The sequence below is a fragment of the Acanthochromis polyacanthus genome, chromosome 5, assembly GCF_021347895.1.
Source record: "Acanthochromis polyacanthus isolate Apoly-LR-REF ecotype Palm Island chromosome 5, KAUST_Apoly_ChrSc, whole genome shotgun sequence".
NCBI lineage: Eukaryota > Metazoa > Chordata > Actinopteri > Pomacentridae > Acanthochromis > Acanthochromis polyacanthus.
This window is the reverse complement of record NC_067117.1, coordinates 18,723,781-18,738,308: the sequence shown is the minus strand read 5'-3', so window position 1 is coordinate 18,738,308 and position 14,528 is coordinate 18,723,781. Positions and strand designations below refer to the sequence as shown.

The 14,528-nt window shown below is 42.0% G+C and overlaps 1 protein-coding gene across 1 annotated transcript; it reads right to left on the bottom strand.

The window, feature by feature from the left end:
• Positions 1-11,122: 11,122 nt before the first annotated feature.
• On the bottom strand, positions 11,123-14,103 carry camk2n1 (calcium/calmodulin dependent protein kinase II inhibitor 1). The gene is made up of 2 exons (XM_022201428.2): positions 13,249-14,103; positions 11,123-12,445 (listed from the first exon to the last, which is right to left on the bottom strand). Exons 1-2 carry the CDS (start codon positions 13,415-13,417, stop codon positions 12,375-12,377), a joined length of 240 nt encoding a protein of 79 aa, XP_022057120.1. The 5' UTR covers positions 13,418-14,103; the 3' UTR covers positions 11,123-12,374.
• Between the last annotated feature and the right edge of the window lie 425 nt (positions 14,104-14,528).

The window sequence follows — 14,528 nt, the reverse complement described above, 5'->3', positions numbered from 1 at the left end:
GTTGTTCATAACTGACATGTTGTATTTGACCACTACATCTTGGAAACATTGGACATTATATTGATGATGATGATTGCTTATGATGGAAAGCTCTCAAGTAATAAAAAGACTTATGCTCGCTTTTTCACATCACATGGACAATGTATGAACACAAAAATGTTTTGCATAGTTTGCGTAGGTTCCTTTTATACTGCACTGGTCTACATATTTGCTTACTTTCTTTAGGAACATGCAAAGTATCAGGAATTCAACAATAACTTATTTTTATTTGGAACCTAAATGTCACCTACTGGGGGTCGTTGTTTCTATAATCATGTGTCATGTAATCCCATGTGGGATGGTCCATTTCAATGATGACACAAAAATAAAAAATTTATTCAGTTCATTCAATCATTCATGCATCGCCTCAAGGAGTTTCTGAACTATGAAAGGGTGAACAAGCGATTCAGCAGCAGTCAGATGTTCCCTCAGCTTTGGAAGCAAATATAAAAGTGTTGGACTGTATCAAATTTAAATCATTTGACAGTTTATTTCCATTCTGAAGGCACCTCATCGTAACAATCAAAAATGGCTTATTGGACACAATTAGTGAAAAAAAATGCAGATCCATTCTTGGTCAGTGAGATTGGCTGACTACGACAGATGTGATATAAGATAACAGTGAACCCAACTGCAGACTGAAGAGGCATTAACAGTGTGGTAGCATGGCAAAGTTATGGCAAAACAGAAGGCTGTTCTTGCAATAAGGGCTACAATGCATGCAGACAGAAGGCAACAGGCGGCCATGAAGCTGTAACAAGTACACACAAGCAGAACTGAACAAGAGGTAACAGCCTTAGATGATTTAGTAACAGAGAAAGTACTGACTAATCTATACATGAGAGGGCTGAGGAGCTGCTCTGCTGACAGATGATGGGGAAAGGTGAGACTCTGGGGCGATAACTGGGCTGGTGCAGAATGACAGCTCTGGAAAGACAGGAGACATTACAGCAGGAATACATGTCTACTTATTTTTTTCATAGATTTTGATGTCTCAAAAGTTTTTCAGCTTGTCTGGCGGTTATCTGGTTAAGTTTAGCAGATGTTAGCGAGATTAGGAGAGAGGTGTTGCATACAACCAGTTTAGTATAGGTCCAGTATTCACTGTACTTGGGGTTTTGGTTGTTAAACATAATTAGAGGTTGAATATCTGTAGGTTTTGGACAGTTACTGGGAAGGAATATCTCCTTTATACACTAGAATATGCTGCTTTTATAGAATCCACTTTATCTGAAAGCTTCCCATAACACTTTAGAACCTGACTGCCATTAAGCTACTGGAGAATTAGTGTGGTGTAGCACCTGATGGTGATGAGGTCTGGCTCTCAGTTGGGTTTCTACTTTGACCCAAATATGCTGGGGGGAAGTTGGGCTCTGAACTCTGTGCAGGACAGGGAGATTCTTCCATGACATGTGCTTTTTACCTGAGTCTGTGCAGTGGGGTTTTGTCTCTTTGAAAGGGCAAAAGGGCTCGCTCTGATTGATAGTGATTAGATCATAGACTCTTGTCTAAAGAAAATATATGTTCATTCAATGAAACTAAGGGGCTGCACCACAACCACAAAAAACCTCTCCAGTACATAAAAGTCTGTGTACACAACCATTTAGAGTAAACTAGTGCAGTGCCTGTTTACAACATGCAGTTTTCCATGTGCGTCACTAGAACACCTAAAAATGAGCCTGAAGATTAGCGCTAATGCAAACACACACATCACACACAGAGTTACGGTCTTTAAGAGATGATAGTGAAGAATATGCTCATTAAACAGAGTAAGTGTGGTTTATTGTAAATAAATGATGTGAGCCTGTGAGACCGAGCAAATGCTACATGAGCCCACCACTACTAAATAATCCAACAGAAACTCAACTTTTATTTGTCACTTACTCTCACATAACCACTTCAGTGATAAAACAGACAATGGGACAACTGATAGTTTCTAAAAATAGCATCCAAAGCAACATCACATCGAGTGGTAATATGTTTGATATTGCCGGAGTTCAGTTTGTGTCACGTTTCCGCTTGTTGACTCCAGGTCCTAAAGACACACTGAGGATGTTAGTGAAAACTATTGACGACATACAAAAGATGACTGTGGCATCCAAATGTGAAAAGTGGAGCCAGTGCATACGTTTCTTAAAGCTGAATTCTTTCCAAAGGCCAGCAGGGGGCGACTCATCTAATGACCAAAGAAAGTCAGACTGTAAAGAAGTCAGAAACTGTCCCTACTTTTCACTTGATCTGTTTCCTCAGTAAACATTTTCTGCATGAATGTACAGTCTCAATCTCAAGTTTGAAGTCTCCTCAATGCAGCATGATGTACATTTTCTGAATTATAGTCCCAATTAAAGTAAAATACCTAACAAAGCCCGGTATGCTTTCTCATGTGGCTACGCTTGTAACTGAAAGTTGCTACTGAATGGGGTGCAATGTGTCCTCAAGTTTTTAATCACATCTACTTCTTGCTCATCATGTATGGTTCTGAAAGACCAAGATGGTGACGGTGAAATTACAAACTCCAGCCTTGAAAATGCTGTTCCACAAACCATGGTTTGTTGTCACTGTGTTTACATCCATCTTTAATACACTGAAAACAGGCTGTTTGTGAGAGCGTAACAGAAAGCAAGCTTTCAGCCAAAATATGAGTATTACTCAGCTAAACAACTTCACACTATGCACTGCACTTCCTCAGGTCCCCAGCAACACACCAGCCAAGTGTGGAGTAGATTGGATTGAATGTTTGTGGACGACCAAGGTGAAGAACAGACACACATATAGCAATACCTTCCTTTCTCATTAGATGAGTTTGTCAGGGCCCTGCCGCTGGTTGTAGGTCTGCTCCTTACAGTACTTGATAGTCTGAATATTAGTGAAAAGCTAGTAGTCACGCACACATTGCTACCTCTAATTATTATATTCATCCCTCTCAGTGTGGCTCTATCACGGTCCCATTAAGCAAAAGAGCTGCCTGTGACTGTGTAGTGAAGGCAATGCCACATGTAAAACTATGCAGCAGCTGGAGTCTGTCTCCTTTGCTTTGTTCGCTTTTGTCTTTAACATGACAGCGTTTGGGTGTCCACTGGCAGCTAATTAATCAGAATCAAAGGGAGACAAATCCTGTAAACATCGACAAGTTGTATGCACAGGTCCATAGGTGATGGAGAGACAAGCAGAGGGGGAGAAATGGAGATTAAGGGCGGATTCTCCCTGGACCTCGTCTCTCCACTTTCTTCTGGTAGAAGTCATTAAGATTCATACCCCTGATCCTTCACTCTGTGCAGCTCCTCTCTGCTTGCTCCATGCATCTCTAGCATGAAGAAAAAAAACTGAACCTGCACACCCACGCCAGAATTAAAATGGTGATGCAGCACTTGTTTTCTGTCAACAAGAGAGAGCATACTGAAAAAGAGAGAGAAAGTGAGATAGCATGAGATAGGGCGAAAAGAATAGGGTGAGAGCGAGAGAGGAAGGGGGTGACAGCTGGTTGGTATTCCTGAGGCTTAGCCAGGGAGGCTGATGGTGCAGAGTGGACATCACCAAGGAATTTCAATGTGGAGACAACGGCTTGCTGTTGTCAGAGCTTTTGTATATTGTATATAGTGTTTGACAAACTACTGTGTGTTTAATAGAATAAAATCTAATCCAATCAGTAATGAATCATCACCATTTACTTTTAACGCATGTATTTTACATTTTTCATAAACAGTGTCTTTCTGTTTATTTTGTTTTATAAGACAATGACGCAAATAAGTTCCTTGGACACAACGTAGGCATTTTTATGGATTAAAATTCCATTTTTATTGCTAATCCTGAATTAAATTTTAACTTCCTGCAAGCAGTGATGTTACTTAAAAACTTATTTACATCTCTTTTTTAAATTCAAGAGGTGAGCCTAAAGTTTATGAAGATTCAGAATGTGTCAGATAGAATTTTAAATTGTGTGTCTATAATGATGCACAAATCACAAATTTAATGGACCATAGGGAAAAAAATGAATAAATGCCTGGAAAGACTATCAAACACTGGAAAACTTGACACACAGTGCCATCAAAGAGAGCTGAATCTGTTGATTTAACAAACATTTAGGCATCTTAAGAGAAAGTCAGAGGGGAGTTTTGGGGTTTCAGTGAAGGACTAAAATTCTCTCCTCTGGAAATCTGTTCAGTATCTTAAATAAAATGCACAGAAAGAGACCACTGACAAATAAAAAAAACCTAATTCTGGTTTGGCATGTCAATAACAGGACATGTACAGTTAGAAAAAGGCTGCTTGGCCATTAAAAGCAGTAGCTACAATTCTGTGCATTTTAGGTGAAGGGATTCTTTATTGAATTTCAACTAGGAGAAATAATTTAAGCAGGGTTATTATCTATTTGAATCAACAGATCTCAGCTTCATGTTGTAGCCCACCTCAGTTTTATGAATACTCTCTCCAAAGAAATGCTGCCGTGTTCCATTCAAGTACTTTGCACTTTTTCAAGTGACTCATACTACAGATCAGCTGGGTAGATGGATTTATCGCCAAGATATGAGAAAGGTAAGATGGAAGAATCAGTATGTTCCACTCTGACTCAGCCTCCAGGATCCAGCACACTTTAAGTCCCAAGTTTGGCTGAGCATCTGGATGCAGCCTCCCTCCTTTCTCCAGGGGGGACCCAGCTCTAACTAAACCCAACCAATTCACTCAATAAACAGCTGGATTATTACATAACACATGGTGGGAGCTAAATAGCCCTGAGTTCTCTGAAAAACCTGAAAAAGGATTAAGCCGACTTCTCATTTGCTCATGCAGCTCGAAGTTCAACAGTCACTGGCAATCATGCGGCCATGTTCATTCATCTACTGAGGCCAAAGAGCTTCAAGGCTGTCAAGCCGCGGCTCAACAATTTTCAATTCCTTAATAATTTATTGATGGCGGGCAGTCAAATTGCATATCAATAATGTAGAAGGGCTCAGTACAATGTTGATACAAAATACCCTTTCAGTTGGGCTCATTCATGCTCACAGACCTGCAGACATACGTACTATGTTTAGTCCCACGTGGTCCGGCACTGGCACATTGCATGAATACAATCTGCATCAGTGAGCTGTGTAATGTTAGTTGATGAAGGAGCGGCTAAAATATGCCTCTCATGTTTTCTTTTATAAATCTGTCTTTGAAGATGTATGGAGGATAAAGCCCCAGAGGTGAGGAACTGAGCATTTAATGTGGTGGATGCAGAGAGCAGCAGACAGTTTCACTACAAAGACACTGATGTGAAAATAAGCACAAAGTACTGATACAATAGCTGTATATGTTCTTACCCCTGTATCCATATTAATCTTTTTTTTTGGTCTTTAGCACTATATTTCTATGCAAACCGGCAGGAAAAAAGTTTGCGACATGTTCGCAAGATGGTACACATACGTGACCACCACTGTGCTCGGACGATTAGACCGCTATACTGTGTGTTTGGGCCTGAGCCAATCACGCATGTAGGACAAATTAAGTGACCAATGGCGGATTTCCATCTAGGTCAGCATCTTTTATTCAAGAGGCACGCGTACACAGTTACATGCCATCCCGCCCCGGGGGCCCTGCGGAGACCCACTCTGCCATAGAGAGATGGCCCACCATTTTGTTCTGTTTTGAAAATGATCTCCATGCATGAGATTAGCTGGGGGGCCTGCGAGCTCTTCCCTTTGTTGTGTATCCCAGTTTGGATATTTCCCGGCTGGTGTCTGAGTGTGTGCAGGGCGCCGTGCATGCATGGTGCCAGGCTGCATTTGTGCATGAGCGTGCATATGCTCGTGAGTGTGTTTAATGGAGGTTTTGCTCATCGCAGGGGCTAATACGATCTCGACGGAGACATCCGATGCCCATTCTGTGTATGAAACTGTAGCGCTCTGCTGCTGAGCTTGAAGACACCACTCGTAGCATTTCAATCTCTCTGCGGTGTTTTCGGCAATGGACACTTTGCGAGACAAATCCTACATTTTTTGTATGCCTGTGTGTTGGTGATTAAGGAGGGGTCAGAGGTAAAACATGGCATTGATTGAGGTCACCAACAACTCTCGTGGTTGCCTTTTTCTTGAACTGTTCCTGACCCTGCACTGGTGCATTGTGCGGTAATGTATTCCCAGCACTTAAACATACATAGGCTTTTGTGGGGGAACTGTTGCATGAAGGAAAGCCGTTAAGCAGTCAAATAAGTAGTCAAAAAGACAACTAGCTTGTGACGACACCAAAAAAAACCAACACATAATCAGCGCATACAAGTGAGCACACAAGTACGCAAAGTTGGTTTTAAAGCCTTATGATGCCACTGCACCAAAATGTAAAAAGCTGTCTCTCGCAGCCGTTGGTTTCCCTCCACAGACTTAAAGCAGCAACAAAGCAACTAGACAGAGAGACAGAGAGTGAGAGATAGAGAGAGAGAGAGAGAGAGAGAGAGAGAGACTGGGGAATGTGGTTGCTATAGTAACCATCTGGTGGGTCTGAACTGTTTCTCCCTGGCATTCATTTCATCATATTGAGCCCCTGTCTCTCTTCCTCTCTCTACCTCCACTCTCACTTTTGTTTATCCCTCTCTTTTCCTCCTCCTCTCCTGGCTCGCCATCTCTCTTATCTCCTCATCTCCATCTCGTGCCGTTCTCTCACTCTCATCCAGGCTGCCAGCCCGCCGCCCTTCCTCCTTCTCCTCCCTTTCTCCAGCACGTTCGTTGCAAAGCAGCAAGAGAGAGTGTCAAATGTTAATGCAGAGGGGGTACTTCCATCTCTGAATTTTTGGCTCTCTGCTCATTTTTTTTTTAATTTCTACATCACCCTGCACTGACAGACCCATCTGTTAGACCTGGACCTTTAATAACAAAGCGTGAGGGGCAATATCCACAGTGCCAGAATTTGGGTGGGACTCAGGCTTGTGGTGACGACTAAAAGCTGGACCGATATCTGAGAGCAAACTTGCTTGAAAGATTGACGTCATCCGTAATCAGGATTTAGATGCAACCAAAGCGGCTTTTACCATCATATCACAAAAAGGGAAAAAAAGTGACGTAAAACCCTCTTCTCAGGAACACAGAATTGTCCGGTGCGACGTCAAAATTGATATTTATTTATTGTTCCAAGCAGGACTGCATTTCCTTTTTCCTCTTCTATCAGCATTTTGTCCTTGTGAATCCCCAGCAGAGTCCCAATCAGCAGGGGAATACCTGACCCCAATGCCAAACGAGCTCACCCGCCATGTAGACATGTGTGCACACAGACGTTTGTGTGTGTACACTCACAAGAAATTAGAATACATACATAAATTCGTAACCGCAAAGATGCTTACATGCAGTGGAATGAAATGCAAATGTTGCCTCATCCATTTGCATGCCGTACACATTTTATCACTGCATCATATAAAGCCCATTGAGTCACACCAACAAAAAGAGAGAGGGTGGTTTTCTCAGTGAGCGGTTCAGTGTGTGAGGTCACGGCAATTGCCAGAAACAAAGGTCAGATTCAGGAGTTTGGTGGAGAGGAGCCTAATTTCCACTGTGCGAGAATCAGACAAGACAGTCTGGAGTGTGTGCTATGTGGTGTGTGTGTAGCTAACAGTGACTTTGTAGGGTGTGGTTTTACCCCTATGTCAGTGCCCCGTGAATACCCTCTTCCCAATCTTTCCAGCTTGATTATCTCTGTCTTCTTCCATCCTTCATGATGCTATTCTTCTTCTTCTTCTTTCGTCTCCTTCTTCCTACCTCTGCTCCTACACCTGTCGGAGCTTATGTAACCAGCAGCTATCCAGAGTTTGACTTTCAACTGCCCCCTTTCACAGCGCTGGTGATTACTTCCTCGTGAGTGCTCACTACAGAACCCATTTTCCACAATATTATCCAAACAGTAAGTGATTAAATGAAACTTCTCGCCACATTAATGACAGTAATGGAGGATCTGTTTATTGTAAAGTGTCTTCTAGCGAGGGCCACACAGGAAAAGTCTGAGCTTCGATCTGCTGCAACTCTGTCTGACTGCAGCAGTTGGACTTGGTATCTAAATATGCTGAATCTGAATTCAAGACACGTCATGGCTATCTGGCAATAAATATTAGTTATGTAAGCTGCACATAGTACACTATATGATCTTAACTATAGCTGGGAATACAAGGATTTCTGTTGAGATGACAGATACAACATGGCTCTCAGTTGTGTGGGAGATTGACAAGAAGAGGATAAGTCTTTATCTAAATCTCTTTAGTGATTAATTAAACTCCTAAAGTAGCATCTATGGTTATCAAAACTACATATTTAGAAGCTCCCTTTTTGCCTTAAAATGACTGAGACTTAACTCGGCACCGTTACTTCTTCTAGAATGTGCAGATCTACCTACAAAGTTGTTGCCTCTTTCTTGTCTCACTCATCTCAACTCGTGGCATCTCAAGCGTACCAACTCAACTACCGCTCCGTTTAAACACTGTAAAACTACTCTATGCTGCACAATGGCAAGTTATACTTTTGGACTAACTCAGCCATATTTGCTTAAACTGGAGACTGAAGAAGAATAATGATACAGAAAGCCCGGGCCCACAACTTAAGTGATTCAACTTTTGTTCTATGTTCCCATATATGAGTTGACTGTAAAACAAGAACAGCTTCACAGATGAATATCATTCAGAGCTTTAATCTGTAAAAGGTTAAAAAGAAACAGCTGACCCAAGTGCTGGCAGCCTGCTTTGTTTGAGAAGGCCTCACTATTTGTAAAGAATCTTAGAGCTCCATGACAGATTGTCTCTAAAAACTAGCGGTACTCAGAAGGACATGTACAGTATATCTAAATGTCCTTTAGAGGGAAAGTAACTTTGACAAGAATCAAGTTTATCTTCAGTTTTCCCGTAAGAACGTGAAGCTTAAAAGATAAATCATAAAATCTTTATGAAGCTATTAATAATGAGCCACTTGTCAGATGAGACAGACACTGATATATTTGTGTGTTTTTTATAATAAAACAAACAATACAAAGATTGTTTTTCATGTCAGCAATGCATATCAGTCACACTATTTGTAGTGTTAAAGGAGAAACTTTATATTCTTCACTCTGATGAAACTCATATCAGTATTTGTTTAAACTGTCAGATTTGATGATTTTTCGATGCTGCAGTTTGGGGGAACCTTCCATTGTTTGTGTGTGTTCAAATATTAGCACATTTTCCTTCTTTACTAATGTCATTTATCTGCCTTAGGCACTTTGTTGTTGTGTTTAGTGGGATGTGGCATTATATTGCAGTTTGTGTAATTCATTGATCTGACTCTAAGGCATCTTTGTGACTCTGTTGACCACCGTCTGCTGCCTAGAAAATCCACTCTTCCTTTCCCAACTTCTGCTAAAAAAGACAAATGCTGGCAATTACTCTTCTACCTCTAAGAAGTTAAAGGTGTATCTGCCTTTGGAGGTGAGATTTACGATAAGCTCTTACTACCTGGATTGCAGTTCTGTTGCAAACACTGCAAAATTCTGCAAGCTGGGGACTAGAAAATGTAATAAAAATATGAAGATGAAATGGCAAACACAGGGAAAGAAAAATAAACTAAACAACAGTGCTCCCTCGACTTGATTGAAGAGCAAATAATGGTTTACATTCAGCATAAATTACAGCTTTAAAAGTGAGTAAGAGTAAGCATAATTGCGTTTGTAGCTTTGATCTGTTGTAGGTCTGCTGTGGCATTTATCTATTTTGTCTTGCCCTGACAATAATATCATCAAACCTCACAGGTTTGGCTGTGTGTGAAAAGCACATGAGCCTGTTTTAAGACTGAGCAGAGCCAAGCTGAGTCCATCTCATCACATGCAGCTTTCACTGCATCATTTTGGATGAAAGGATCCACCACATAGACAATCATAAACCATTACTCACTAAATGTAACATCCTCTGATCCTATGTGAGGGGATAGGTTGCTACTGCAGTAGGCACCACTGTCATGGTTGACTGCCGTCTTGGAAGAAGGGACTATTTTGGCAGGATAATGCGGTCACGCCACTGAGTGAATAAGGGGTCTTGAGAGAAGAGGGCAGAGATAAGAGAATGGAGAACATTCCATTAAAGCTAGCGATGGTATCAAGCCGAGGCTCAGGGAAGACTATTCTGCACCGAAACCCTCCGCAGCACCCATCGAGTGCAAGGTGCATCTGTTACCATGGTACCCGGCGCAGGCAGCCCCTTTCATGTCTGTCAAGATGGGGAGGGAGAGAGACTAGCAATATGTTAGTCTCGCCTGCAGTTGGAGCTGAAACGGACATGCGAGTGCCTATGTGTGTGTGTGTGTGTGTGTGTGTGTGTGTGTGTGTGTGTGTGTGTGTGTGTGTGTGTGTGTGTGTGTGTGTGTGTGTGTGTGTGTGTGTGCACATAGAGCTGCATGTATGTGTTCCCAGCAAACATCCAGGCAGTTGGGGTTTAAGATGTTGTACACTGACAGAGGCTCGTCACACAACATGAATCATTTAGTCACCACAGCAGAGCTGGAAATGTCACGTCTCATCAGTGTTCCTCATGCCTCAGTGCCCCTGCACCATTTACGTCTCTGGCATCAGAGTTAAAGGCAGGACTTGATTAAAGAGAGAAGCTGAGATTTTAAATGCAAACAAACATTTATTGCATTGGGAAGCAGTGGTGTACATATTCCCCACAAAATCATTTGCAGTACTGTAGCACTTAATGAGAGTCTGTTGTGCAGTTGTCCGAGCAGAACGTCTCCACTCTCCTTAAAACAAATCAGAGCAAAGTGTGCATTTCAGATTCTTGATGGGTTTATTTGCTCATCATTCTTCCCATTTCTGTCTCCTTCCATATCTGATCTTTCCAAGGAATGGGATGCTACTTCCTCACAGTGGAAAATGCTGACTTGACCTTCCTTGGCAGCCAGTTAGTCAATCCAATAACAACAGGAGAAACTGTACAAGGAACATGTCCAAAAGTAAGCCAGGCTATCTGCTATTGTCTTCATCTTTCTGATACAAAACTATATTTTTGTGTTTTTGCTACAGTTTTTAAAACAGTTTAAAAAACAAAAAGCAACATCGAGTACATCATTCCTTATTGTAAACCACAATCAACACTAACAGTAAATAGTACTTTGTCATAATCTTTATTACAAGATATTAGGCCACTGTACAAATCAGTGTGAATCGTACAGTACAACGCAGAATTAAGACTGTTTCTCGAGGTTTGTCATTCAAAGCTGTATACGAGGTGCTTCAAGAATACACAAGAGTTTCAGAATTTCTGCCATGCATGCATGATTTCATATTTGCCATGCATGAGTTGGTATTTCAGTGTTTTAAGAAAGAGCCCTAAAAAATGGCAACCCAATAAAACGACTGAACTGAATGAGTAAATGTATAAAGCACAAAAAAGAACAAGTAGTCCGGTACAGTATATCCCTCATGAGATTTGGCACACACAATAATGCACAATGCAATATAAATAGTTTTATCAATAGGGTGTGTACAGTCAAGTTACAGTATCAACCAATCCAGGTGAAAGCCTGGGAAGCTTAAAAACAGGTGGGAGGTACACTGTATATAAATGACTCCTTAGCTGCAAAGTATGGTAACAAAAAACACTCAGGCAACATCGAGAATTGTTAAGTGAACAAAAATATCACTCTCACTTGCTCAAAGTTTTCTCAACATACAAAAACAATAACAGAAAAACACTCCCTCTGGTCTTAAGTCACTGCAAAAGACATATTCCAAAGGACCAATAATAAAGTCTTTAACACAGAACAAAGCAGTTCACCACTTCCCACTTTGTGCAAGAAAATATGAGCTACCCTTTTCATATTTACAAACTCTGTTATTCATTTGCCCTCGATCAAAATGAAGAGCAGAAAGAATGGTTGATAAGATTGATAAGATATAGGAGAATTGTGTGCTTTAGTTTTTATATTAGATTTACTTCTGTATCCTGTCCCTGATTTCTGCATTTCGACAGCGTCGCCTTCGTCGCCCCCCCTTGTTGTCTTCTCCCATGTTTGGATTTATGGCGAAACCCTGTAATCGAGGGCGTGTATGTCTGTGCGTGTGGCTCTGGGTGCATGCGTGCATGAGTGTGTGTGTGTGTGTGTGTGTGTGTGTGCGTGCGTGCGTGCGTGCGTGTGTGTTGGGGGGTCCACCTGGGGGTCTCCTTTGCTGCCATCTCCCACCCCTGTCAGTGTGTGTCATCCGAACGGTCATGACTGACTGGGAGAGGAGGGTGTGGAAGTGCTGCTTGCTGCCACATGAGAGAAAGTGCTTATATACAGTGTCTTTGGATTAAAACTGGTAAATATCGCCATAAAAAATTTCAAGAGTGTCTTTTGGGGGGTGGTGAGCCGAGCGCTCTAAGCCTCTGCCGGGGTCTTCTCTGTTCCATTTTTCTGTTCGTCGTCGCCATTCTCATCCTCGATCACAACTGTGGATGACAGGGGGAGAGAGTTAATGAGGGGGGCTCATCTTGGTGTGGCGTCTTGAAAATTCACAGACTGACAGGAGGGCATTAAAGCCCACAATCATTAGAGCTGAGCTGCATGAGCAGAAGTGATGTGCGTATGCGTTAGAAAGTGAACACATGCAAAAAGACAAAGATAACCACGAGTGTGACTATCTGCATCAGATGCACATTTTTGGAATGTGCATGAGTGAATACGTGCGTGTCTTTGCTGTGCACCTACAGGTGCAGTAATTAAATATCTGCCCATTTGCCATGTAGTGTCTGTGCACTACTGTACATGTAACTGTGTCTGTCTGTCTGTCTGTACATGTATGTGCTACCATAAGTGTGCCTCAGATTTCAAGGGCTATCTCATGGGATTCATTAGGAATGCAGAACACACAATAGAAGGCACACAACCAAGCTGGATTTACCATGCAGTTACAAAAATCTGAATTTCACAGCATTTAAACCTCAATCATACATCCATTCAAGGGAACATTCAGCATAACTCTGTTGAGCATCGTTCAGAAAGCATTTAACAGCACGCACTGCGCATCCAAGTTGTGTTGCAATGCGAATAGAATATTTAAAAACTAAGACATTGCACTGCATGCAAACAAGACTTTCTCTCTGATCTTTCATTCTAATGAAGATCATGCCAAGGCACCTGTGTTACCGATCTGGCTTCACAGGGAAACATCCTTTATCATGGTACACTACAACCTATGTGCGCATTCACCACAATCACCATACAGGCGAAAACGCCTTAATTATACAATTACCCCGTTTGCTCCTGCCTATTTGTCCGAGTTTCGGAGGACGTTTATTCTGTGAGCCACTGAAGAAGTTGTTGGTGTCTTGAAGACGACAGGTGAAGGAAAGGTGTCCCTCGTCGCCCTCATTTCCATAATGACTCATTTTTTCTTCGTTGAAAGGCAGCACTTCCGACATCTCCAAATGCGTCTTTATCACCAAGGCGCACAAACTGAAATGTATAGCTCGTCGCCAAGCTTGAACCCGGTCGTCTGCAATAAACAAAAGGGGAAAAAAATGTGCGATCAGCTGGCACGACCTAGCCCTTTCTGTTTACCCCGAAGACACGTGTCTGTCTTCGTAGGTACGCAACAGAAATAACAGTAAATCAAAATGTCCTCAGTTTCCCCGCTCGTTGAGCTTCGGCAACATCATTCAAGAATTCCAGAGGTTTTTTTCTCTGCGCGTATTGCTTTGGAAATGGAGGCGCACGCACAATAGAGCCGTGAAGCGCCCGCTGGTTTCGAGCGGCTGAACCCGTCGCACGGAAAATCTGAGGAAGAAATGCAAATTGAGGAGCGATGCAAAACACGGATCCCGTGGAGACCTGGTGAGGGAGCTGTACGGGGGTTTTCTGGTGCAGCCCAGAGAAGTGTCCAGTTGGAGTCGTGGCGTGCCAATGCTCCACTCTCCGGGATCGAGATGCAATCAAACAAATGTCGATTTCAAATTCGAAGATTGGTGCGTAAATGTGAACCGATTCTTTGGAACACGTAGTTTTCGCGCCACCACTCGACAAGTCAGAGATATGAAATCCTCAAGCCCCTTGTACAATTTCATAAATTTTGCGATGCTTTTGTCATGATGTGGGGTAGGAAGGGGAATATCCACCGAGTCAGAGCTCACCAGAGGATGGCAGCATTTTCATAGGTTGACATGCTGACTTTTGGCCCCATGGCGCACTTTCAGTTGCTGATGCCCTGAGCTGTTTTCACATGATTTCATTAGAATTTCTTGAGAACTGCATTTGAAAGAAAGTGGGTCCAGTGAATGGACATGTAAATACGTGAGTTTTAAATGATACATGTTCCAGAGTTGAGGAAGTTCCAGCTTTATCTAATCAGACTACAAATTAACTTATATGTCAAAAAAGAGGCTCCAAAAATGTGATTAAAAAACATATCAAAAGATATTATACATGTGACCTCCCTCAAATTATTGATATATACTGATAATACACTGATAACGTTTCATGTTAGCCATAATGTCATCATGATAGAATCCTAAATGCAAACATTTCAGACTTCTA

Coding starts and splice junctions, on each gene's coding strand:
- camk2n1 (XM_022201428.2), bottom strand. CDS start 13,417: ATGTCGGAAGTGCTGCCTTTCAACGAAGAAAAAATGAGTCATTATGGA. Junction 12,446..13,248: donor AATAGGCAGGAGCAAACGGG/GTAATTGTATAA, acceptor TGTCATCCACAG/TTGTGATCGAGGATGAGAAT.